The sequence below is a fragment of the Falco biarmicus genome, chromosome 7 (genome assembly GCF_023638135.1).
Source record: "Falco biarmicus isolate bFalBia1 chromosome 7, bFalBia1.pri, whole genome shotgun sequence".
Taxonomy (NCBI): Eukaryota; Metazoa; Chordata; class Aves; order Falconiformes; family Falconidae; genus Falco; species Falco biarmicus.
This window is the reverse complement of record NC_079294.1, coordinates 58,518,781-58,544,271: the sequence shown is the minus strand read 5'-3', so window position 1 is coordinate 58,544,271 and position 25,491 is coordinate 58,518,781. Positions and strand designations below refer to the sequence as shown.

Here is a 25,491-nt window from a genome sequence, read left to right as displayed (position 1 = left end):
CGCCACTTCACACCTGTGCTATCGGTCAGTCTCTCAATCCAGCAAGGTCATCTAGTGAATTTTCATCAGAGGTGTGACACTGCTTGACCCCATCTGCACCAAGGCCAGGCTCTGCTCTGCTGGAAGTGGAGTCACGAGGAGAACATGTTGAAATACAGCCATTTCCAACTGGCCTGCAGGCCTACGGTTCCAGGCTGCAAATCAGAAAAAGATGAGTGTTTTGCTCTCAAATACAACTGAATGTGGTTTAAACATTAAATATTTTGTGGCCATTTGAGAAGTTTGCAACTTCTGTTGTAGATTGTTGCTAGTTGCTGGGTGTATTTCATTGATATATGCACCTGTGGGGTTGCCGAAATGTCCTGTCAGGAACAGAAAAGCCCAGTTTATTTTTATCTTTGTTCTTGTGAGTCAGTCAGTGCAGGAGTGTTTGAGTTTTCAAAATAAGCACCCTGTTCCCAGCTCAGAGCACCATGTGCTGCTGGGATGTACTCAGGGTCCAGCAGCCAGGACTAGTGCTCTGCCAGGCAGCCCCGCAGCCACCTGGCATCCCAGCACCTCCAAAGGCTTTTTGGAGGGCTGGGGTGGGTGCAGAGCATTTTGGCCTGGCCTTAGGCACATTTGGCACATTCCCTCCTCCCCTCAGCTATTTTTCTGGCATGGTTCACGCTGATGAGTGTGGTTGAGGCTTCCTGCGCCTGCCCAACTCTTCCTTCCTGCTGGCAGATGATTTACAGATGCTCTTTTGCTTCCTCAAGTGTTCATATCAAAGAAATCCTGTAGAAAGGAAAGGAACATGAAGAGATAAGTGTTAACATTTCTACCTATTGGCTCCCAGGCTTATAAGCTAAAAGGAAGAAACTGGAAAACTTGAGTTCTTAAGTGCTTATATACTGCACTTGAAAGCTGCCCCATTTGTTTTATATTCAAAATCAGCAGTGATTGTTGACATTTACAATCAGCATAAGCACGCAGTCACCCAGTTCCTGCATGTGTATATGAAGAAGTGCCTGAGATGCAAATATACACCCCTCAGCCTAGTCATTTACTCATCAAAAAAGAGCTGTGTAGTACACTTAGCCCACGGCAGTCAGCCCAGCCCATTCAGACCGAGCCACTGAATTCTTGAACAGCCTCGGCCAAAGAGCGAGGTTATCTCCCGTTTGCAAGACACCGAATATGTATGCTGCTGCGCCTACAAAACAGGGCTTTGGATGGTTTGTCTGGAAAATAATGAATCTGAATTACTGTGTGATGAGAGCTTGCCAACTTAAATTTGGCCCGAATAGTAAGGTTTTGTTAACTGGAGCTATGTGAAAACTTAACAATGGAAATCTTTCCATCACCTAAAAAAAATGCCACCATTGACCTTAACGGGCTCTTTTGTGCATGAGAAATTCAAAACTTAAACTGTTTGCAAACTGAATGCTGAAGTGCTGAGCTCATGCATGCAAACTTTAAAGTTCGATCGATTACAAGCTGACTGGAGCGAAGATAACATTGATCATTCCCCTATTGTTCTCCCGGGGGAGTAAGTTTATAGACAGCATGCACAATGCACCAACCAAGGAGTTATTGGAAATGATCCCATTTTAATCATCTCTGTTCTTTGTACTGAGGGTAGAAAAATGTTTTTACTCCGATGCCATTTCACTAAACAAAGAGGCATCTTCTGTTTTAAAGTGATGTAGAAAGGGTTGCTAATTGTGTCTGCTCCCCGCCTTGCTTTATGTGTGTGTGCATTCTTAGTCTCCTGATCTTTAAAGATATTATTTACCTACCTCACGTGAACGTTGGAAAGATCAACAGACTCGTGTTTGCCAAAGTGCAGTGAGGAGCCAGAAGACATGAGCATGGAGGATTTATTTTCAAGTTTCTTGCTGGACTTGCATTTTCAGTGGCGTACCAGGCACAGGGCTGGGGAAGGCAGGCGGTGGCCTCTCCAGCGCTGCGAGTGCGGTGGGGGTGCAGAGCTGCCGTATGGCTGTCAGGCCCAGTGACGCAGCACAGCAAGGGAAGGAAGGGCCAGGCACCCAGGTGCTCTGTCCCTTTGGCCCTTGGTGGCTGTACGGCGAGGAGGTTGACAGAGGAGATTTTGCCGCGGCAGTTTTCTTTTCCAGCCTGCTGCCGTTGCCCGCCTGTGACCCAAGTCACCTGCTCTTAGGACATCCCTCCTATTTTGCAGAAATCTGTGATCCCAGACTCCATGTAGATGACAAGAGTAACACTGAGAAATAATAATAAGGGTGGCAGGTTCCTCTGCTTGACAGACTTTGTATTTTTCTGAATGGCCGCCCATAAACATGCTGTGCTTCTTGTCCTTGGTACCAGGTATGTTTGGGCTGTCGCCCTCCTGCCTTTGCTGGACCCTTACATGCACTTCCCTTCGCCAGCCCTTCAGCTCTTTTCGTATCATGTGTCTCCCACTTCTGTTAAATCAAGCTTATTATTAGTCATTGCACTGCTGGAAAAAGGGATTCTGTATCTCAGATGGGGGCATTAACTTGCAAACTTGAAAGTGGTCAGGCGGTGAAGGGCGTCTGAAACGTGCTGCTGGCGAGGGCTGCTGGAAGAAGGCTGACTTTGTTCAGAAGATTAATTTCAACTTTGTCGAGCCACACAATCCCTTTCTGTTAGATAGCGTAGGCAGAGCCCTAGATGCTTAAAAGCCAATCTCCAACAGCATGCTTACTTGCTTACATCAGCCCATCTCTCATCTTTTACTCTCATTTGGGGGAACAATAAACAAAGCGCTCACTGTTACTGCCAGGGTGTTGCTCTCCTGCATGTGCATGCTCGGGGAGGAGCATCTGCTGTGGGTTTTGCTCCAGAGGTGCAGACTCAGGGAAAACCTGTGGACTGTACAGCTGAGCTGATCGAAAGGCTCATGGATGCCAAAAATGGGGCCGTCCTTGTCACTCCCTCCCGCCCCAGTGCTTGCTGAGCCCTTGCCGAGTGGCTGGCTGCTAACCCAGCGGGCACAGGGAGTGGTGCCCTGGGGGACTAGGAGGCTGCACCAGATTTTTGGGGGGCTGTGGCACTGTCCTGCTTCAGTACCCCTTAGCCCAGGAGGTGGGGAGTTGTGTGCTCAGGAGTATCAGTGTCCCAGTCAGAGAGATCCCTCCTGCTCCCCTGTCCCACCTCCTGGATCCCACAGAGGTGCCCCCTGGGAACTGTGCCAGCCTTGATCCTTGCTGAATAGTGCCCAGGAGAGTAACTTGGGGGAAACTCCCCCCCCAGTGGATGGTCTGCTGCTGGTGACAGTCCAGGGGACCAAAGTGCTTCAGAGTAATATTTTTCAGGATGATAAAAAGAGCTGACCCAAATCTCTTCCATTCACTACAGAAAGTGAAAACTGTGTCAATGAAACAATGACCAGTTTATGTAATCGTGTGGGCACTGCAGGACTGACAGGCAGTGACTCTGCTTCACATGGCAAAAGATGCCTGAGGAGTCGAGGAGCAAGATTTTATTTGCCTTAAACTACAGGAATTTAAATTCCTCACAGCTCTCCGGATTTCATTCTGTGGCTCCCAGGGTTGAGAAGAGCTGTTGCAGGGTACGCAAATGGAGTCATCTCATTCAGGGTGATTTAAAAGAAAACAAAAAAACCCCAAACCCAAACCAAAGTGTTTGCTTTGGATGAATGACAGGGAGGAGAGAAAGAAAAAGCAGCCACATGACTGGAATAACAAGGCCACATTTTTCTGCTTCTGCCTCAGATTTGGAAGATATCAAATGGACAAGCAAATGCTAGAACCCATAAAGCTGCACATTCATCCAGGAACCAGGCAATTAATGACACAGGCTATGCACAGGTACATGCCATCTGGCAGATCTAAAAGCAGAGACTTGCCTGAGCAGCTGTTTGAAAATGAACAGCTGTAAGAATGAATTAATAGTGGATTTCCAGGAAGAAAGCACGGATACAGTAAATCATATTTCAGTTTACTGTGGACGTATCCAGAGTTTCTATTCTTCCTAATATATGGTGCAGTTTGTAGTTTGGGTCTACCTGCCCCCTGGAAATGACTGAGGGTTCAAAGTGTTCAGCTGTAGCAGTGAGGTGTTACTAAACTGCTGCTTTTCACCCCTTTAAAATAGTATTTGAGAAGGTTTGTTAGATTGCATGGAAAATCGCCCAGAGGTATACAGCAAGAAATGCCTGTGAGAAGATGATTTCCCCTATCAAAGAGGGGTAGTAGAAACTATTAAGTAGAAATTATTTGCCTAACTTTTGGTTCCTATTTGCTGGACAAGGGCTTCAGGGCATTGTGAAGTGGGCAGTCATCACACTGGCTTATACAAGAATGGATGGGATCTGTTGCTGGCAACTTTGCCTACAACTTCTTATTCCATATGGGCTGCCTGAAGTGTGCGAGAACTCATTTGTCACTAAAATAGAGGACTTCCCTGTTTTTTCCAATTTGTTCTGTGTCTGGTTTTCTTTCTAGGTAGAGCTAGACATGAAGGCTCCTAGTAGCCCTAATGTCTTGGCTCTGATATTAATTTCCTTTAATATTGAATGAGAAGATGAGCTCTCGTTTTCCAAGCTGATTATTGGAATCTGCAAGATCATCCTGCAGGATGCCTTTTGTATTTATTTATTCATCCGTTCATTCATTCATTCATTTATTAATTTATTTAGTTTTGGCCTTTCTACTGGTAACAGCTAAATAAAACAGGAACTAAACAAGAAGGATATCAGGAATTTGCTTCAGAAGCATATTTTCAGCTGTGCAGGGGGAAGTGCTTTGCTTTAAAAGGCTGAAGAAGGGCAGTGTTTAAAAGGCTTGCGTTTCTGACCCATCCTCTATAGCCCACCATCAGGCTTCTCTTCTTCCCTGCTGTTTTCACTCAGAACATATTAATGACATTTTTATTATTTTGCCATGGGTGAGGTGTCTCCGTTCATTTGACAGTCTGCAGGTTAAGTTCCTCAGGATGTTCTCTGACAGGATGACCTGATGTAGCATCGCTGATCTTCCGTGCTTTAAGCATGTAGCCCCTCAGCGTAGCGGTGTCGGTGGGACACCGAGCAGGGGGCAGCTGCGGTTCAGCAGCACTGTGCTGGCTTTACTTGTGGTCTGATCTGCTCCCCAGGCACGGCGCGGGGTCCTGGGGGACCACAGTTCTCAGTGGGGCACCTCTGCTTCATGGGGCATATCTGGCTGAAGCCTCTCGCCATTGTGTGGTCGCCTGATATTTTTCAGCCCTTCTGAACCAAAACTTTATCGGAGATGAAGCCCAGTGACATGTTTCTCCCACACACGTACCAGGATCTGAAAACAGACAGACTTTCCTAACTAGCTCATTTCCTAATTAGCTCTTTGGATAATAATCTAATAATATAAACAAATAATTAAACAAACTAATTCCCTTCCCCTTAAGAACAAATCAAAATCGCAACTGTTGAAAGCCCAAGTCTGGGTTCAGCCATGAGAGAATGGCTGAGGCTACAGCCTCAAAATGAAGTCACCCAGTATGGGAACTGGAAGGGGATGGGGGAGGCGGCAGCACAGCTCACCCAGCAGCCCCGTGGTGGGGGGCCAGGGCAGTAGCAGAGGTCAGGGGCTGCGGCTCACACCGGGGTGTCCAGGCAAGGTTAAGGAAATGTGCTAAGCACATCCCAGCCCAGTAAGTCACCGTTTTTCTGTTGACTTTAATGCAGTAAGTATCGGTCAGGGAAAGCCTGTGACTGCCAGCAAAAGGGTTTTTTCATGCTGGTGGGCTAACCTCAGCCAGGGCAGTCGAGTGCTCCACTGTGTGTCCAAACCCGTCACCTGCCTGAGCATGTATCAGGATTCTCTTTGTTCAAGTGCGGAAAATAGACGCAGTGCGCCACTGTGGTATATTAGGTGTGTGATTTAGCTGTCTTTCATATAGACCCATAAACATGGCGAGTGCTTTATGCCTTAGCCTTCTGCTTCTCTAACCGAGAGGCAACTGTAGAGAATAGTGGGTGGCTGGAAAGGATGTCTGGATTGGGAAATACCTGCCAGAGATGGAAAGATATGAACTGAGACCTCAGATCTGAAAAAGGAACTGGAGAGGCTGATTACACCTCCTTCTCCCCCAGCATTTTTTTTTAAAAAAAAAAAAGAAAAAGAGAAACCCCAAACACCAGAAGGGCAATCAGGGCACACAGCTGGGCTCACTCAGCACCCCACTCCTGCTCTAAATAAAAAGGATTAAGTCAGGGAGGTTCTCTTCCCTGCCAAGCCAGAAATCTATCAGCTGTATTAAGGAAAAGGATTTGAAGGCGTTAGGTTGTTTGAGTTTCTTGTGGTTAGTTGATGGGGATTTTTTTTAAAGACAGATTTTTGTTACGTGAAACTGATGTGTTTTGTGAAGAAAAAGAATCAACCCAAACCAAGCTGCTGAATCATTGTATTCTGTTAAGTAGTTGCATTTTTTTTTTAACAGTGGGAGGAAAGAAGAAAGAAAAACAAATGTGAAAGACCTTTCAGAAGATTTGTTTATAAGTGGGATGATAACAATAAATTGCAGAGTTGCAGGCCCTGTTACGGATGATCCAACAGTTTGTGCTGTATTTTTCTGTTTGCAGGGAAGCAATAAGCCGACTGTGTGAAGCTGTATCAGGTACAAATGGAGCTATAAAAAAGCGGAAGGTAAATACTGTTTTAGCTGAATGATTAATTTTCTATATCTGCTTTTGATAAGCTGGATACCTGATTCCCTAACAGACTTCTGTTCACACTGGAGTTAGGTCACATGAATCCATCTGAACTCTGTATAATCTGAAAGCGCTTGCAGCAGGGTGTTCAGCTTGCTGACTTTGGGGCTGGGGCAATGTCCTGCCTTATTTTCTTCAGGATTAATGCTTTGCCCAGAGTTCCTGCTCCTACCAGCCTTCACAGTGCTTAGTGCTTTACAAGTTTTAGGTTCTGGCTGGTAAAATGTCAGAGGCTATTTTTTTGATTGGAAGAAGGAGCTCATTCGCTGGAGGGTTACCTGACTTATTTGATATATGTAAAAAAATCACAACTAAAATGGCAGTGTTTAGTGGGCTGATCGCTTATTAAATAACTGGGATGCAATGAGGGGCAACAGCCATGGCTGCTGTTGGGTTGTGTCCAGTAGAACTTACCAATTCCCTTCTGTAACTATGGGGCTTGGGAGGAATGAACTTGTTCCTGAAAAATTAATGTATGAGAGATTTTCTTGATTTACTCGGAAACGCTTTATCCCCAGGAAACGGGGTGGAGTTCAGCAAGAAAACTACACATTCTGAATTACGAAGCCAGCTATAACATTTAGCTCACTGGGATTTTGCTTTAAAACTTTTTTCCCATTATTGACATAAAACCCATGCCTACAAGTATTGTGTTCAAGGCTGATATTTGTTAGAAGATCTATTTGCATCTGATCAAGCCATTGTCCATGCTCCATTGAAATTCTCAATAAGATATTGTAAAAATCTACTTGACTTTGATGTGTTTCTGCCCCTGACAGACTCAGCTGACAGCCTCTTTCTTTTGTTTCTTTGTTCAAAGCCTCCAGTGAAGTTTCTGTCTTCTGTACTTGGCAAAAGTAACCTTCAGTTTTCTGGCGTGAATATAAAGCTGACCATTTCAACAAGCAGCCTTACTTTGATTAATGTTGACACGCAGCAGGTAGGATACATATAAATCAGTGTCCTTTTCTCTATGCCACTGTATTTTCCTCCTTTTGTGGCTTCTGAAGGAAAGGCTGGGCGCTTCAAAGGGAAAGCAGTACCCTTTAGTCTTCTTGTGGGTGCCTGGTAAAGCTGAATTACATGATGCCTCTGAATTTAAAAATGAGAGCACTTTGGAGGAATTGGACATGTAGTACATGTCCTTTTTGTTTGTGATGGTGTCTTCCATGGGGAGGGATCCTTAAGCGCTTGGCAGACTGTTTCTCTGTGTGTGTCTCTGGCTGTACAGTGCCTAACAAACAAGGCACTAGTCCTGACTGGAGTTTCTGAGAAGTCCTAGGAAAAAAATGAAATTGATATAAACAATGAGTCAGAGCTTGGCTTTGGTGGTGTTCAGAGCTGTTCTACAGCTGGGTAACGTATATGCATAATCAGTTATACTATGCAAAGTCTCTGGGCTCCATCGAGATGTGCTCCTGAGAGCCTGGATCATGCCCTGGAGCTGGGGTGTGCTTCCTTCTTGGCAGGTGTGATAAGGAGCTTTGTCCTGCCCACATAATGCCTCCATCAACTGTTGGCTTCAGCTCCCAGTGTGATCTCGCCTGGGGCCAGCAGTGGGTTTCACTCCCAGCTGGAGCAGGGGAACATCAGGGAGGTAGTTTTGGCTCGCTGGCTGTGGGGAATTACTGACCGGTGCTGATGCTGTGTTGAGTGTGAAGCAGCTCTTGGGGGTTTGCCTGCAGCACAGAGGTCTCCGGTCCCTTGGACCTCTGTGCTAGGAGGGATACGGGTTTATGGCACCGGGTTTCTTGTCCTTTCAGGTACAGCAGCAAAGGGCTTACCTGCAGCAGGTGGAACTCTGGGCTTGGCAGCTAACGTATGGCCCTTCTAACCTGTTCTGTTTGCAACGGGACTAAAAGCCAGCAGGACAGATCTTCCAATTACACCCATGTGCCCGTTCACTGCATGCCCAGGCTTGCAGGGCACTGTCTTGAAATTCTTTCTGTTTCATTACTAGAGCTTTGCAAATGGAAAATCCAATTTGTTCTATTCGTGCATTGCTGCCATGTTTCACTGTGTTCGCATCTGCATGATTTATTGCACTTGATTTTATAATGAAGAACAGTTTGTCTCCTGAGATGAGGTAGTGTTTGAAACCAAGAAAAGCCAATGCTCGATCTGGCTAGTGAAATTTCTGCCAGGTCACAGTTTGGTGCTAGTGGTGAGAGAGAATATGACCAGAGTATTAATGGGGCCTGTTTGTAAAAACACCACCGTTATATACACCAGGCATTTAAATAAAATTGTTGATAATTTTAAGATGAATTAATATCTCAAGACTTTGTAAATGCATCCAGTGTCTCCAGTTATTCCCCTTTCAAGGTTTCATTTAGCTTCAGACTGAGCAGGTTAGAAGTTGGTGGTCAAACTCATTATGAAAACCCTTTAGGGAAGGTTACTCGGGGATCTAGACATTACTAGACAAGATTAGGCAGTCTCAAAAATATTCCTATTTTTATCTCCTTCACGGTAGATACGTGCATGTATTAATGGATTGGGTTGTCATGAACTTGCTTGCTCTATGAAGATATATGCTCTGCTGTTTTCTAAGTGTGTGGCACATAAGCATGTTTAACTAGTTTGTCATGCTTTTCAGATTATTGCCAACCATCACATGCAGTCCATCTCATTTGCTTCTGGAGGTGACCCAGTAAGTATTGATTTATAAGGTACACTTCTGCAGGTATAATGAAATTATTATAAGAATAAAAGTACCTGCAAATACTTTGCTTCATCCCTTCCTATCCCCACAAGCACTAAATGTGCTCCCTGTAATCCAATACCTGTCACAAAAGTGTTCAGCATTGGCATCTCTAAATTTTTAGATGAATTTTTGAGTCTAACAAACAGCTTCTATGACACAGAGGTGGCATAACCTTTTTCCTGCAGATACGTGGGGTTTTTTTCTCCTAGTATCATAGTCATGAGATCATTGATGTTTTCAAGCAAGAGGTTTTCTGTCCTCTCCCAAACTCTTTATTGCAGTGATTATAAGCAGGGCATTTGCCATCCGTAAACATGCCCTATTCTCTGAATCTAGGCAAGCCCAGCCCTGCCAGCATTCTGAATTTCACACTCCATGTGGTAGGAAAACAGTATTTTTTTTTAATCATTTTTTAATTGTCTGCCCTTCAATTTTGTTAAATGCCTCCCTGCTCTTGTGCTATCAAACAGGGAAAAGAGGAGGCTCTGGGTCATGCTCTTGATAACGCTGGGGTGGACGCCAGATCCAGCTTTGACTGGAAAATGACAGATCTGCCTCTTTGGATTTAGGAGCAGGCAAGGGAAAATAGCTGGGAACTGGCCCTGTGTGGCTGACAGATCTTCTCTGGAGAGCCATGTGGGTGACGTAAGGAGCCCAGCTGCTCAGAGATGCTGCCCAAGCTGCCTGAGAGCCGGAGCTTTCTGGAGCTGGGCTGGGAAGAGGGGAGGGAGCGCGTGTGCAGGCTCTGTGCTGTCGGTCCTGCGCCCAGAAGGGAGGTGCAGCGCGGGCCTGCTGCTGAAGTACCACATCCAGAAAGATCCTGTTTAAAGCTTAAGGCATTTTGGGAGTCGAAGTTCAATTTTCACCTTTAGTTGCCTGTGCTATCCTAATATGCCACACTGTACGATACAGTCCTTGGGCTTTGCAGACCCTTCCTGATGCGGATTTCCAGGTAGCTCCAAGCACTGGCGTGCTGTTGTGCTGAGCACCCCAATGCTTCATTTCCGAATTCCAGCTTTCTTCATAGTTAAACAATTTAAATATATCTTTATGCTGACTTGGTTCTGAAGTATGTACCGAACCCTAGATGCTGGCTGTCTAGTTTGTCTTTATGTAACATTTCCAGTCTGGAAAATTCAGGGATGTGTTTTCAGACCTCTGCTCAGCAGGTTGGCTGAGTAATTCTCCAGGGCTCGTTTACATGTTTTTTTGATACTATTATCCTGCATTGTTCTTGTAACAGCGATCCCATCAGATCTCACAGGCTACGCAGGGCTGGGTTTGGTCAGAGAATAGCGGCAGAACCACCAAGAGATGCACTTGCACACAGATGTGCTGTGAGGAAGGGGCTTGGTGGTGCAGCTGGTGACACTTTTCTCACTGGGAGAATATGTAAGATGGAGGTCTTGCTCAGCAGTGGTAACGGTAAATCTAGTGGCATTTCACATAAGGGGTGGTTTTGGTGGCTTGTTCAGATAACTTTTTAAAATTCCCTTTACCTTTAAAATGGGAGATAGTTTCCACAGAATGTGTCTTTCCACCTGCCCCCACGTTCAGGGTCTAAGTGCAATTCAGTGTTCCTCTGCGCTGTTGAGGACTAGCAATATTCTGCCCAAGAATAAAGCCTGTTCTGGCTTTATTTTGAAGCAAAGTCATCCATGCATGTACATAAACATTTCAAAGATATAAAAATAGCAGGTACTGCTCCAGTTACTTTAGTGTCTAGTTGATCTCTAGATGTAATTTATTTTAAAAGTGTATCCTAAAGTATTTATGAACTTTAAGAAAAAACTAAAAGGAAGGAAATTGAGTTCACTAAATGCATAAGAAATATTTAGCTTGCTTTGTTTTAATGATATTAGCTTAGGAGATTTTAAAAAGTTATCTAGGACAAGTTCTGCTGGCCCTAAGACTTGCCTCTTGTGTCATTCATTCTGAATTATTAAATGATTGTTCTTGTGCATATTGCAAATGAGGGCCTTGTTTCCTGCCAGCTGATTGCATCTTCCCTCAAGAGAGTCATGCCTTTAAGCTGCAAATTGCGTTTTCCCCATCCCACCTTAAAGATCCAAAATAACAAAATGCATCTTTAATAATTAAAAGAATGTTATTCATTACCTCACCATTTTTACTATAACACTGAATTATCAAGTGACTCTTTGCTTTTGCAGTGTGACTTGAAATAATAATTTTTCTATTCCAGTTTCCTTTTCAGTTTGACTAGGAAAAGTGAGGATTAGTTCAGTGTTGGCTGGAAAGAGAGTCTGAAACAGGCAACCGATTATATGGAGGTTGTCTGATCTCAGCAGCAGCCTTGAGATGGAGAGTCATTTAACCTGATCATAGCCAGATTAAAGTCGGGCAGCAGCAACTGAGATCAGATACCTATTGTATTCTGCAGTGTTTTAAAGATTAACTTTTTCTAAGATGCCTTCAAAACTCGATCTTCATGCTACACATAGAGAGCACTTTAACTTGTCCTTTGCAATATATTAGCAGTGTTTTATCTTGCACTGATACTGCTAAGGACTGTCCCAGCTAAAAGCTGTGACTGGCAGGCACGCAGCCCTCATGCGTTACACCGGAGAGGCTTCAAGCTCCGTGGGAGTGGTGGAAGAGAGCAGCATTGCCTGCTGATGAGGAATTACTCCTGGGGCAGTGTCTGGAATATAATACACAGTTTGTTGAAGATGCAAAGAATGCCAAATGGTCTAATGCGTTTATTACAAGAAAAAGGTTCCAGGACAATTACTGTGTTGATAGCCACCCGTGTGTCACTGATTTTTCCCATAGCCCACTTTGTTAGTACCTCTGGTTGTTTTCCCGGAAAGAAGCATGCTTTAAAAAGCTGAAAATATATCTCTTTATACTTAATTGCTTTCCTTTGGTGGTAGGGTTGTTCATAAAGTCAAATACATTTGTTGTCTTCTTTCCTATAGGATACAACAGACTACGTTGCATATGTAGCCAAAGATCCTGTTAATCAGAGAGGTACGGAAGCAATTTTCAGATTGTTATACATGTTTGTATGATTGCTTTACCAAGGGACTGTTGGAGTTTTAGAACAAGAAGGCTACTAAACAGGTCAATATTCTGTACAATTTCTGACTTTCCTGTGTGGATATGGGTGATGGTTTGAGGCTGTGGCTTTAAGTGTCACGTTCTTTGTGCAGTGAAGTGACAGTCCTCAGGTCTGACTGAAGCTGTATGGAGCTGCTGGCTCCATGCAGGGGTAGGAGTCTTCCCATGCTGGCCTTGCCTGGGGAGGAAGGGCAGGCTTGGCAAGGTGGGCAGCTGCCCTGCTCTGGGTCAGCTTCCAGGTGGGGGAAGGGGAGTGAAGGAGCCTCCTCATCTAACCCAGACTCCAGCGTATGTTGCTGGAAGGCAGAATGGGGATTGCACTTGGGTGTACGAGACCTCCTCCCCTCTGGAGGCTAACCCAGGGGGCAAGATCCCTTTCCATCACTCCCATTATTTGCCTGCAGTACAAGAAAGACTGGCCTGTGGCTGCTTCTTTCATGCCAAACAGTTTTCAGAGCAACACTGCCGGTGGCTCCGAGGTTGGCAGACAGCTCACAGGAGGGCTTACTCTGAGGTGCCATGGATGGCTCGGAAGATCAGGATGTTTTCAGGAGAAGCTGGGCTGGAGCCTTACAGTCTGGCCTGCCACATCTCTGTAGCTCCATCACCGCTATTTTGACTAACTTGGGGCACCCTGTGGATTCAGCAATAAGTCTCAGTATTGATGCAGGGATGTGCAGACCTCCTGTACCCTGGCAGGCTGCAGGCAGTGCTGGCATCTGGCCCAGCACCATCCCCGAGTACCATCTCAGGGTGGCTCCGCAGTGGGGAGAGCTGGTCCTGGGCACAGGACGCGCTGCTGGGGTGAGTGTCCTGAGGTTGTGCATGAGAACAAGGACTGGTGGCAGGAACACTGTCTTGCCCCAAGAGAGCCTTGGCCTTGCCCCTGGCTGCCGGAGCCACCCGTACTTGTGGTTTTGTGCTGTTTCACATCATAACTGCACACTGGCAGGGCTGGTGCTCTCCACTGCTTCTGCTTACTGCCAGGCAGGGAGGGAGAAGGAGGGACAGGAGCGCTCCATGCAGGAAGCATAAATGGAGAGTTTCTTTTATTGAGGTGTCAGTTGATACTGTGATTAAAACAATACCTGGAGCAACCTCCTTAACACATCAAAAATCTCACTCTGGGTAATGTCCTAGAGCTATCTAGATGCATAATTTCATGCCCAGCTTTTCTGCTGTAAACAATATCGCTTGTGTCTCTTTTCTGGTATAAAATGCATTTACTTACTTTAATTAAAGGTGTCTCTTTGCAGCATGCCACATCCTGGAATGTCCCAATGGGATGGCGCAGGAGGTGATAAACACCATAGGACAGGCTTTTGAGCTCCGGTTCAAACAGTACCTGAAGAATCCATCTAGCCTGGTTACACCTAATGAAAGGTCAGCACATTCTCAGTCGCTAAACTGGCAGCTTCCTTCTCTTATAATACTTTTCAGGAAAATAATATGCTCTGAAGAGTGATCGACAGATAAGATGCTTTGACTAGTTTTCTGGACATACTCTGATTGTAATATATGCTGTACGTACAAGGTATAATAGACTAAAATTAGCTTATTTCAGTAAACTCCATTGATTTCTGTGACATTCGCACAGGTGCATCACACAGAATTTAGCTGTATTGTTCCTTAGCTAAAACAGCCTTAAGTCATGCAAGTGAGTTGAAAAAATGTTCAAATTACTCTGCCCAAGTAGGTTCAGCTCTGTAAGTACTGTGCATACGTGTGTGCGCGCACATACTGAGCTTGGTCCTGACCCATGCCAAGTGTAAGCTTGCTGCAGCTGTGGAAAGTGTGGGGTGGGGAAAAAGCCATTGTAATTCACCGTTCTGCTACTCTGCTCATGTCCTGGCAGCAGCCTCAGATTCCACCTGGTATGACCAGCCTCATGTACTGAAACAGCAGCCACTGCTTGGTGTTTTAAAGGATGAAGCCCTGTCCTCTGCATGTTGCTTGAAATATAAGGCCTAGATTAATTTCTGGACTGCAGTTCCCCGTTTCAATTACCCTTTTTCCATTGCACTGGGGACACAATTGCTCTAATTTATGGCTCTCCTCACAGGTTAGCCATGTCTATTTTTCTCAAATATTTTCTTTACTGTAATGCCAAATTTGATTGCTTGCTACTTCCCACAAGCAGGTAAAGCAGTAACACTGCTTAACTGCATCGTGGGCACTGGGAGTCACTGTGCAGGCGGTGTCACTGGTACGGTGCCTAAAGCAGTGCCACAGAACTGGTAACAGCAGCCCCAGCTCCAGTTTATATTGGTTTCAGTGTATATAGTGGTTCTTGCCATTCCACTGCTAATACTGGTCTGTTTTCCCTGGGGACAATAACCAGAAGAAGAGCCTTTCCTCTGAAGCTGCGAAGTTATGCCACAAGTAAATTGGAGCAAGGAGAAATGGAAGAGGCGAATTAGATTCCCTCCTTGAGCCCAACCTGCAGCCAGCCTCAGAGAACCGTCCTGGGGCAGAGGAGTCGGATATTGCTGTGTGAATGAGTCACTCGCTTCCAAACTACTATGAATCACATAATCAAATACTTGCACTGCTTATCACATAATCAGCTACTTGAACTTTATCTCTTTCCTGCTCAAGGCCTTTTATCCAATTATGTTCTTGTTAATCAGAGAACTAAGATTTGAGATCAGCTTTTTATTTCAGGACCGGAGACAGTACAGGAAGCACCTATCTATTTTGCAGCATATCAGCTGTACATTTAAACTATCATCGTTCTGGTTTAGCTGAAGAAAAACATTGGGTGCTCTACTTTGTGTCATTCAGTGTTTTCTTCAAGCTGAAACAGAACAGTTATATTGATTATGATTATTAAAATTGGGGTACCTTCCACTCAAACTATTTTTTTTTTTTTGTATCAGGATTTGACTTCCTAAAATGGCTGCATGCTTTTCTAACTAAATGCCATGAGGTTTTACTTCTCTCTTGAAAGTCTTATGTGTGTGTCCATCCTGCAACGCCTAGATTTATACAGTGGAGACAAGAAGCCAGAGGAATTAGTTTTACCATCTGCATTTTGGGCACCTTAGTGAATGATGCATTGGCACTCTTCTCTGTTTCAGTAGATGGCTCATATATTTTTCAAGTCAAAGGAAAAGGGATGTGGGCTGTCTGATGCTAAGACAGTGACTGTACTTCCCTACATCCCAAACTGTGATGACTCCATGTTTAATTCCGGAAGAACTAATTGGAAAAATAAACAGCTCTGAAAGTTCAGGCCCAAAGCCCTTTATAGTCTCTGTATGGCTAATATGTGTATTGTGTGATGCACGGACACTGGGGATGTTTGCCTAAACTAGAAAGCAGTTGATTACATCACTTGTGCTTTTCCCCCCCCCCATATTTTTTCAGTGAGGCAGCAAATGCTAATGGATCAGCTGGGAATTCACAGGAGAGGGAGGATCATGAATATTACAACGAAATTCCAGGGAAAGAGCCTCCCACCGGTGGAGTGTTAGACATGCGAATGAAAGTGCAAACAGACCAAAGGGCTAATTGTCTTATACAGTGCAAAAAGCAGCATTGCTTGGTAAGTACAGCATCTTCTGGGATAACAGTTCGCTGCCTATTATGGGAATGAATAATAAAGAGTTACTGTGGTGTAAAGCATGGCATTAACATTAGAACCAGGTCCTGATTATCTTGGGAAAAGGTTTTTTTTAGGCTAGATTTAATGATGCTTAGTACATAATTGAATCCCAAAGCACTTTCTAAATATTAACTGCTTTGTCCTTAGAGTACTTTTAGGAGATCAAGTAATATTCCCTTGCTCACATGTTAGATGTGAGAAGAAAATAGATACAGATTTAAATGGCTTGTCTGAAAGGACATTTGTGAAATCTGGGACCTCCTGGCTCCTGATTCTGTGATCTGATAAATATTTCATTCTGTCCATTATGCTCTACAACCTATACATACAACATTAACTGATTGCAATGTATGTACAACATTAATTACCCTTGGAGGGTTTCCAGAGGCTCTGTTAAATCAGCCACAGCAGCAAAAGATCCATATATCTGTGGGTCTTTTCTGGGATAGTGGGGAATAAAAACCGATCAGTCAGGGAGTAAAACCAGCAGAGTTCAGACTGGCTGCACAGGCTTCAGAGCCTGCTGTGTGAGTTCTTGGAAACGACAGCATTTCCCGACTCGGGGAAGCTGGCACCACTGCTCTGCTCAGAGGGAGCACACTCAGATGTGCCTGCTGGAATCCAGTTGGTGCTGTCTAAAATGTTGGCGCTGGCAGCTGTTATTTGTCTCTGGTGGCAGCTGCTCCCAGGTTCTCGTGCGAGCTGCTCCATCCATTTGTCACTTGGTTAACCTCCACCATAGCCCCCATCTCAGCTGTGTGCCTGGTGGTCTCTGCCTCCCCCACAGTTCTCCAAAAAGATGTTTGACTATACGCTGAGAGCGCATTTGAAGCTTGCCAGAATTGTTGCAAGGAGTTGCCCTGCAGCACGTTAAGTGCAAATGCCTTTTTTCCGTGAGTTGTTACTTTTTGTTTTGCCTTTCAGTTCTGATGACCTTCTAATGCTGCTCAGACAACTTGATGACCATTTCACTTTCAAACCATGATGTCTGTATCATTTCTCCTTGTTTTTATTGCAAGGAACGTTTATAAGAAAAAACTGAACTTTATTACCTAGGAGTTACACTGCATATACTAAACCTTAGATACATAACTGGGCAGTTAATGGCCTCTGTGAGGTTGGCATGTGTCCAAACAGGATACCCTGTAGAAAGAAGAGTATCAGCATGAAATATGAAGTATTATTTGATGAGGTGGGACTTTCTGGATGAAGAAGATGCGTTTAGTTACCTGTATCCCAGTTAACGGGTGCATGGATGTTTTAAAGTTATCCGATGCTTCTAAGGGACTACTTTATGTGACTGTTTTTGCAATTTTTCTACAGACAGGCAGCCCAGCATTCATCAATATATATGAAAATTGTCCAGAAGAAAACAAAACTCTGGGTATGTACTCTCTTTTTCTTCTCACGCATATGGAGAATTAACAGAGGCAGACTGCCTGGAAGAGCTGCCCCTTCCTTGGCTTTTGATACAATGATGAAAAGTGTTCTGCTTAGTGGGTCATTTCTAGTTCCCTAGATAAAGGACAGACAAAAAGGCCTTACAGCTTTTCTGAAGGCCACTAATCTATCTTCATGTCTGCTGGCAGACTTACTCATTTTACTTGTCATGGTGCCCTACAGTAGCTCTTTGTCTTTTTATTCTTTCATACTCTTTGTTGTTTTATTGCCTTTCATGGTCTTTGAAAAAGGAAGATGCTTTGTTGCTTATCGGTCTCTGAAAATGCCCATTTCCCCTGCAAATGCTCAATGAGACCCAAACCACTGGCATCAAGGTGGTTGTTCCAACAGAGCCTGTACCCTTCCTTATAGCGTCACTGGCTTCTTGGTGCAACGGTGTCCTTCCCCAGCCTTGGGGGGAAGCTTTGTGCCCAAGATCAGTTTGCCTTCACCAAAACCTGCTCTCCAGGACACCAGCCTCCATCCCTTTCTGGACTTCCCTTGCCATAGCTGATGCCCTGAGCGCATTTCCTCAGCATCTCTTTCACTGTACAATGAGGTCCTTTTTGAATTCCCACCTGCACCACTCTGAAGCCATCCATTACCCAGTCTGCAGGGGGATAGTTTAGTTTCTTGAGTTATTTCTCATTTAAGGAAAGGAGAATCAAACGGTTCCCACAAAGAGAGGGTGAACAAATAAAAGAATGAATGAATAGATCTATGAATAAAACGTTTGCTGAAGAGCAAAAATATGCATGCTATTTGGCTGCTGCAGTGCTATTATTTTCATACCCTGCAGGGGATATTCTGTTACCCTGTTCATAGGCTTGGATCCTAACCTGACAGATGTGGCTTTGGCTCTCCAGGCAGAGCCACAAAGCGCCAACCTCCTCCATCTTCCCTGCTCCACCAGAATAGCAAGAGAGAATTGTTCAGCTTCCCACAGGCTTTTGTTGTGGTGCAGAGGGGAAGGAAAGGGTTTTGCAGCGAACAACGTATATGGCTTGTGTCTCTGTAGAGTCATATTAATAATTTCTTCTCAGTCAGTGGGGGGTTTACTGCTGACACTGTTTGAAGCAGAACTGAACCAGTGTGGAACATTTTTGAAAACTTCATTCTAAGTCATTTTGGATAGTGTACCTTGTGCCTTCTAGCCATAAGGAAAAATGAGTTCATCTGCCATTGTTCTTTTCCTTCTGAATGACTTAGTGGGATATATAAGAACAATGTTCCTATTTCAGCTTTTACAGTTATTTTAACTCGAGTTTAAAAAAAAAAAATAGAGGAAATCTGTGCATACTATATACTAATTGCAGGTAATTGTGGTGAAAGATCACAGAAGACAAGAAAAGAGGCAACATTATTGAAGCCTGCCTACAAAACAGATCTTTTTGATGATCCGTGTTACATCAACACACAGACCGTGCAGTCTGCAGTCTGTACAGCCCACGGTACAGCAACAACACAGACCCACGGGAGCCCACTGCGTCAGGCCAGTAGGTTCCCATTGCAATACCGTATCTTTCTAAGCTTTGAAAAGAGGGGGTCTTGTCATCTGCGCTCATGGAGAAAGATTTTGGTTTCCCCGTAAGAAATATAGAAAAGATGGGGGAAGAAATCCATCCTGGTTGGGTTTTTTGCTGCTTAAATTCAAGACAAAGGGGATTAAAGAGTAACAATAGTGATGTTAAGCAAGCAGAGTAACCTTTCATCTTCTGTAGTTGACTGATACAATGGTGTTCCACAAGTAATAATAAGAATGTCTTTAAGATGATATGAAAGCTTGGGACTGCACCATACCTCAAGGAGGAGGGTTCTCCTGTATTCTCAAGTTCTTAGCCACTCTAAGGTAGAATTGGCCTCAGCTGCCTCTTGCTTCACAGGCGGTAGTGTTTAATTGACAGCAAGGTCAATGTGGGATCGTTATGAGAATCTTTTCTTAATTCTTGCAGAACTGACCATTGAATCTCATCCAACAATTTCTAAATCAAACTGTTTGATCAGTAGTATCAAATGCATGTCAAATTAAATCTTGACTTACAGACTCAGTGGTGGATATCCATTAAAAGCCTATATAGCTGCTACTGATTGTCCGCATTATTGAAAATACTTGGTTAGCTTTGCCTTTTATGGCTTCCCACTGCTTGTTTTCTCCATCAGAGTTGGCCTCGCACAAGAAAGTGGGCAAAGGTCTGGACAGAATTTCAGTAAAGGAGATCTGTGACCATTGAGACATCTCCAGCCCAGGGCTGTATCATACTCTAAAAGGAACAGGCCATATCCCGAGGAGCCTTAGGTTGCACAATTCCATTGAAGAAGTGGTATCCTCTTATTTTCCTTAGAAGAATCCTGCCTGTGAATCATTTGCAGTTTGACTGGCTATATCCCAAGCCATTCAGTTTTGTTAGTACATTCAGTAATTGTTTGCTTTTTCACAGCAGATGCACCATGCTGTAATCCTTCCCTTCTGGCTATGTTGACCATGTTGTCTCACATTCCTGCACATAGCTGGAGCCACTCAACATGACTCTCCCAATGATCTGTAACAATATCTTCAGAGCTTGTTAAGGAAGAAGGAAAAACTAGATTTTAAAAAATAAAGCAGCTAAACCCCGGCAGTAATCTTGTTTTTACAGGGAAGATTTTACTTTTTAATACAACCAAAGAAATACAAACCCAAAACAGTAGAGCATCAGAAAAATTCCTGTTTCCAATCCCTGTTGCCTAGCGACCCAAGGCTTCCCATCTAAGGTATGGGAGGAGATGGTGTGATAATTTTACCTAATGCACTGGAGGGTTGTGAGCATTCATGTGTGCAAATTATTACAGTCTGTAAGGTTGGTTTGATTACAGCTTCAAGACTGAACAATTTGGATTTTTTTAAAAGCTAGAAAAAAGTGTCTTGCATCCTTTTAGAATGTAGTTCCAGGTGAAGTGTCCAATACATTCCCTTTCATTTAATTTTAGAGTTACCGGAAGCTGTTCTGCAGAGTGCCACAAGCAACACAGCTGGTCTCTGTGTTCCGCCGCAAATAAAGCAACAGCTAAAGAATGAAGATTGTTACCATGGCAAATTAAACAGGAAAGCAGCAGAGAGCCTCTTAGTAAACGATGGGGATTTTCTGGTGCGAGAGAGCACAACGTCACCTGGTCAGTACGTCCTCAGTGGACTTCAGGGAGGGCAAGCAAAGCATCTGCTCTTGGTGGATCCTGAGGGCAAGGTATGAACATGTCATATACTGAAATTTCAGGGCTGCTCAGATATTTTGGTCAAACTGCATGGGTGCATTCCACAAAACAGAACTGATCAGATTCCATCTAGTTTAATTTAGTGTAGCCAGTAACTTCAGTAGGTTGGAAAATTCAATTTAAGAACTTACAAGCACCAAAGTACCATGGAAATAGAAGCGAGGTACTTAAACACTGTTGTTAGTCCAGCTGCTGATAATTACTGTATACACTTAATACATCCTTTGAGCCGTTGTTATATTGCTAGAAAAATAACCCTAACATTAAATAATGAATTTGATTAGTAACACACTTCTGGAAACAGAAAAAGTAGAGCTGGTTTGTCGTCACTTGAATTCTACTTGCTTCTGCTCAGGGCTAGAAGAGCACTTGTGAGCGACATCTCTCAGAGGAGAAAGTAAATGAGAAAAGTAAGCCTCAGTGGGATTTAGGGGAAAATATCTCTTTTCTGTGGAGAGAGAAAAAAAAAAAAGAAGGTTATTTCATTCCCCTTAGCAGCATCAGCCCAGTTCTACATACATGCAGTCTTCTCTGCTTTTTCACGTCAGCTAATGGTAGGTCAAAGGATAGGTCTGAGCTGCTGCCTACAGCCTAATGATCCTGCTCCAGTGAGTTCAGTGGCTTAAATGCCTTTTGGCCGCAATGCGCTAGGCTCATGTCCAGCTAGTTACAAGTGCAATCTAACCATAAGTATATTCTTTTGCTTCTTTCATTAGGTGAGAACCAAAGACCATATATTTGATAGTGTGGGTCATCTTATTCAGTATCACATGGAAAATAATTTGCCAATCATCTCTTCTGGAAGTGAAGTGAGCTTGAAGCAGCCTGTGAGGAAAGAAAGTAATCTGGGACACATGCAATATCACAAATAATCCCTTGGATCTCACAAATCCCAAGACAATTCATATCTGAAAACTGCATTGAGAACTTTCTATTAGGAAGACAATTCAAAAAAAGTATAGACTGCACTTTCTGCTGCTGTTCCAGAAGATACCCTCTTGTGTGTGTATGTATGAATATATGTATATGTGTATATCTATGTAGATCTGTAGAGGTCAACAAGCATAGCTATATAGATATATATAATCTTAATCTTAACAAAATTACACCTTCCGAGTGTGAGATTCATTTGTGAGAAGGTATTTTAGACATGCACAAATGTCACTTTCAAGGTCATACTGAATCAGTAACTATTTAAAAGCACAATTAAACCTCTACATGCAAAAGCTCACTTGAACGAACTGCTGGAACATTAGTATGTGCCTTTTAGCATAGAAATATTGGAAATGAGTATTATTTATACTGAATTAGTTTTGGGTGGTTAAACAAACATGTCTAAGCTTTTAACTATTTGCCAAAACAAATACAATTTGAATATTACTAAAATGTCATCTGCTTTCGATAGACACTAACAATTTCATTTTGCTTGTAATAGCACTTTACTAGCAAGTAATGTTTGAAATGAATAGCGTACACAATACAGAAAGGTTGTCTGGTTTCTTAATCATTTTTTGTCACTGTCTGATTACTCAAAGATTTGAGATTATGCAACATTTACAAAGTTGAAATTAATATATGTAATATAATTTTGGAATAGAACTTGTTAAAGGACAGGCATGCTAGATCCTAATATTTTTGTCTTGCATATGATTTTACTATTATTACCAATTAATACTGGAGACTTCTTTTTTAAAGGTAGGCCTCAATATTTTTTCATTGATTACATAGTTGTTTACAGGCTAGAGAAGCTGAACAAAACTAATGATACATTTTGAGAGAAAACTATTTAAAAGACTGTTTGAACTTTGCATGTGCCCTTATATTTGCTGTTCTTTCCAAAACAACGTATGATTTTCCCTTCCTTCATGTAGAGTCCATTTGTTCCTAAACATGGAAAAAAGTCTTTTAAAAGAAACCTATGAATTGTTTCGCCACAATAAATACTCCAAATATGAACAATCCTATATTCAGAGTGAACAGTGATCTCTTGGGCTTCCTGTTGAGGAAGCAGTGATTTAATAATTAACTGAAGTAAGGCAGCAGGGATTTAGGGAATGAACTGGTAGTCTGGGTGATGGCCTGAGAAAGTTGTCCGTTTAAGATAAGCAATGTCTTCTGGCATAAGCAGGGACATTCTCTCTGTCTCCCAGCACACTGGCTCAGTTCCATAAGGCAGACAATTGTTGTGGAGTTCAGCAATTGCTGGAAGACTTGACTATTAAAAAATACATTCTGTTCTTTTGCGTGTCTTCATATTAAATGGGACACTACAGTAAGAACCCTGTCATCTAGAAAACAAGAGGGGTCATATACTCATGAGATTACTGAAGACATGAGCTTCCTTGGAGGGGAAAATACGATGTAAAGAGCCACGCTTGGAGCTGACTAAAAAACATCTTTATTAGTATCTTCAGCTAATAGGCATAAAATGTATTTCATTCCTTCAGAATAACATGATTAAAAATACCAATTACATATACTGAGAAGCTTTAAAACAGTAGCAGTTGATTTCATTGCCCATAGTCTGGCATTATTGCTACCTCAAGCCCTCAGATGAGAAGCTCAAGTTTATGCCTGTCCTGTCCTATGCAAGGTTTTCACCTGTGACAAAGGGCCCCAGCGAGAGTCATGCTCAAGTTTTGTGCCACTGTAAGGACCGCTGGCAAGAAACTGTAACATTAAATCCCTGCATAGTATCATTTCTATTCTCAGATCTTACCAAACTTCATAACGTGCTTGCCAGGACTTTACTGAGCGAACAGTGACGCAAAAATAGCTGCTTCTGAGGCATGTTAAGGGGAGCAAAGGACCTGCATAGGGTGGTTTTGATTTTTGCATCAAAGCTGGGTTTTATGACAGGTCATAGAAAGAAAATGTGCAGAGCTCCATCTCTGTTTTTAGTACAAATCAAAGTTACTAGGGACTAGAATAACAGCATTTGGAGTTGTGATACTGAGATCAAAGTTGTATGACTTTGCCAGTCAAGATGCTGACTTAGGGCCTTTTTTTGACTTCAATTTCCACTTTACCAATGCATAAAAACATCCAGAGCCAGTGTGTGATGTTTGGATTGCAGTATGATGCAGTCTAAATCTCCCTCTTTGAATATCACTACCTTAAAAAATCCACCAGAAGCTTTGTTTCGTTGCTTCTGCATCTTTTGTATGTGTCTGAAGCAAAACTGTGAAGGGAAAAAGGGGAGCTAATTGGGTGCTGGTGCAGTAAAGTATCTCAAAATCTCTTGATTTGAAAGCAAAGAATCCAACTAGTTACAGATACATTTCAAACACAACACGTCCATGCATTACAGACACCACGTGTTTTCCTAGAATTAATAACGTTAATTCTTCTGGAGCCAGAAGCAGGAACTCAGTTTTTTTGTTTCTAACATTTATATGCCTTCACTTAGTGATTGATGCTGCTTTTAGACTCTGGATCAGCAATCTCATGTCAAGTACACCATCAGCTCCTGTGTGGAAGTCTTAGAAGTAACTATGCTAAAAAGAAAAAAAAAAGTTATCTGAATTTTGGAAAGTTTTCCAAATTACTGTTCTTGACAAAGTTAATATGAATTTTCAGGCATGTTTAGACTTCTCTCTTAAGAAAACATCTTTTCATGCCTGAGGAGAATTGGTTAAGCTGTTCTAACAGTTACTAGAAACCCTTGGGAAAAATAACAAATGTTGCCTATACTGTCACATTTACAAGGCATAGTACGTCCATTTGTTTTCAAAGCTCCTATAAATTTCACAGAAGCACATTAACACACCTATCTGTTTGCTTCCATCAATAAAAATGTTGCACCAGATGACCCACACGCCTCTCTCCTGCCACAGCTTCCATCTTCTACTGCCGCTGAGGGCGTCACCAGATGGAGCTATTACACGCCTCCGTTTCTGAACACTCCTTGCTCGAAATCCCTGGTTTATTTTGGTTTTGTTTTTTTTTTTTGAACGCTTGCTACCGGCAATTCCATGGAAGAAGCTTGTTCACTCAGATAAATTTTTAATTTTTTATTAAAGGAAGCCCTGGAACCAGAGCGGCTCCCTGAGCACCCCGGGGAAGGCTGCTTGAGCGCGGCCTGGCTGCTCCGGCGCTCCCGTGGGGCTCCACCGGGTAAAAGCAAACCCCCTCCCGCCGAAGGGTCTCCTTTGGTGCGGGTGGGCCCGGGCCGAGCTCTCCGGTGCCTTGCGCCATCACCACCCCGCTGCCCCGGCGCAGCAGGCCGCTCCCTCAGGGGCGGCTGCCCCCCGGCCACCCAGCCGCTCTACAACGAGGGGTGCTCCTGCCACCAGCTTCCCTCAAGACGCCGCCGTGAGGGCCAGCCCCCGTCAGGCGGCGTCACCCCGTCGGGCTGCGGCCTCACGGGGGCATCTCTCGTTGCCAGGCAACTGCCACGTCTCGCTGCGAGATGGCGCCGCCGACACCTGCGCCCGGCTCTCTCCAACGTCACGGGGAGGCCCCGCCCCTCCGCCAAAAGGATACAGCCATTGGTCGACCGCTCGGCCAATCAGAGAGCCGGGCATGTTCCCGCTGCCATGCGCGCCTGCTTTCAAACAGTCGGCGGAGGCGGGTTTGCAGCGCAGCCGAGCGCTGCTGGGGCGGGGCGAGCGCGTTCTGCCTTCCCGCTCTGCTGCGTGCGGCGGCGGCGCTGCTGCTGCTGCTGCGCCTGCGGATTGGCGCCCGCGGCTGTCAGTCAGAGCGGCGGGC

At 43.9% G+C, this 25,491-nt stretch overlaps 1 protein-coding gene across 3 annotated transcripts in view; it reads left to right on the top strand.

Moving 5' to 3' along the window:
• The window catches only part of SHC4 (SHC adaptor protein 4), a 35,309-nt gene extending 12,564 nt beyond the window's left edge, over positions 1-22,745 (top strand). For 2 of the 3 annotated variants that reach the window (XM_056347020.1, XM_056347022.1), the window contains exons 3-12: positions 6,569-6,632; positions 7,518-7,637; positions 9,297-9,350; positions 12,344-12,395; positions 13,742-13,868; positions 15,855-16,032; positions 17,416-17,476; positions 18,849-19,028; positions 20,500-20,753; positions 21,498-22,745. In XM_056347020.1, coding sequence (XP_056202995.1) covers positions 6,569-6,632; positions 7,518-7,637; positions 9,297-9,350; positions 12,344-12,395; positions 13,742-13,868; positions 15,855-16,032; positions 17,416-17,476; positions 18,849-19,028; positions 20,500-20,753; positions 21,498-21,653 — 1,246 coding nt within the window. In that variant the 3' untranslated portion in view covers positions 21,654-22,745. The remainder of the gene's footprint in view (positions 1-6,568; positions 6,633-7,517; positions 7,638-9,296; positions 9,351-12,343; positions 12,396-13,741; positions 13,869-15,854; positions 16,033-17,415; positions 17,477-18,848; positions 19,029-20,499; positions 20,754-21,497) is intronic. The other variant, XM_056347021.1, reaches the window with a different exon arrangement.
• The last annotated feature ends 2,746 nt before the right edge of the window (positions 22,746-25,491 follow it).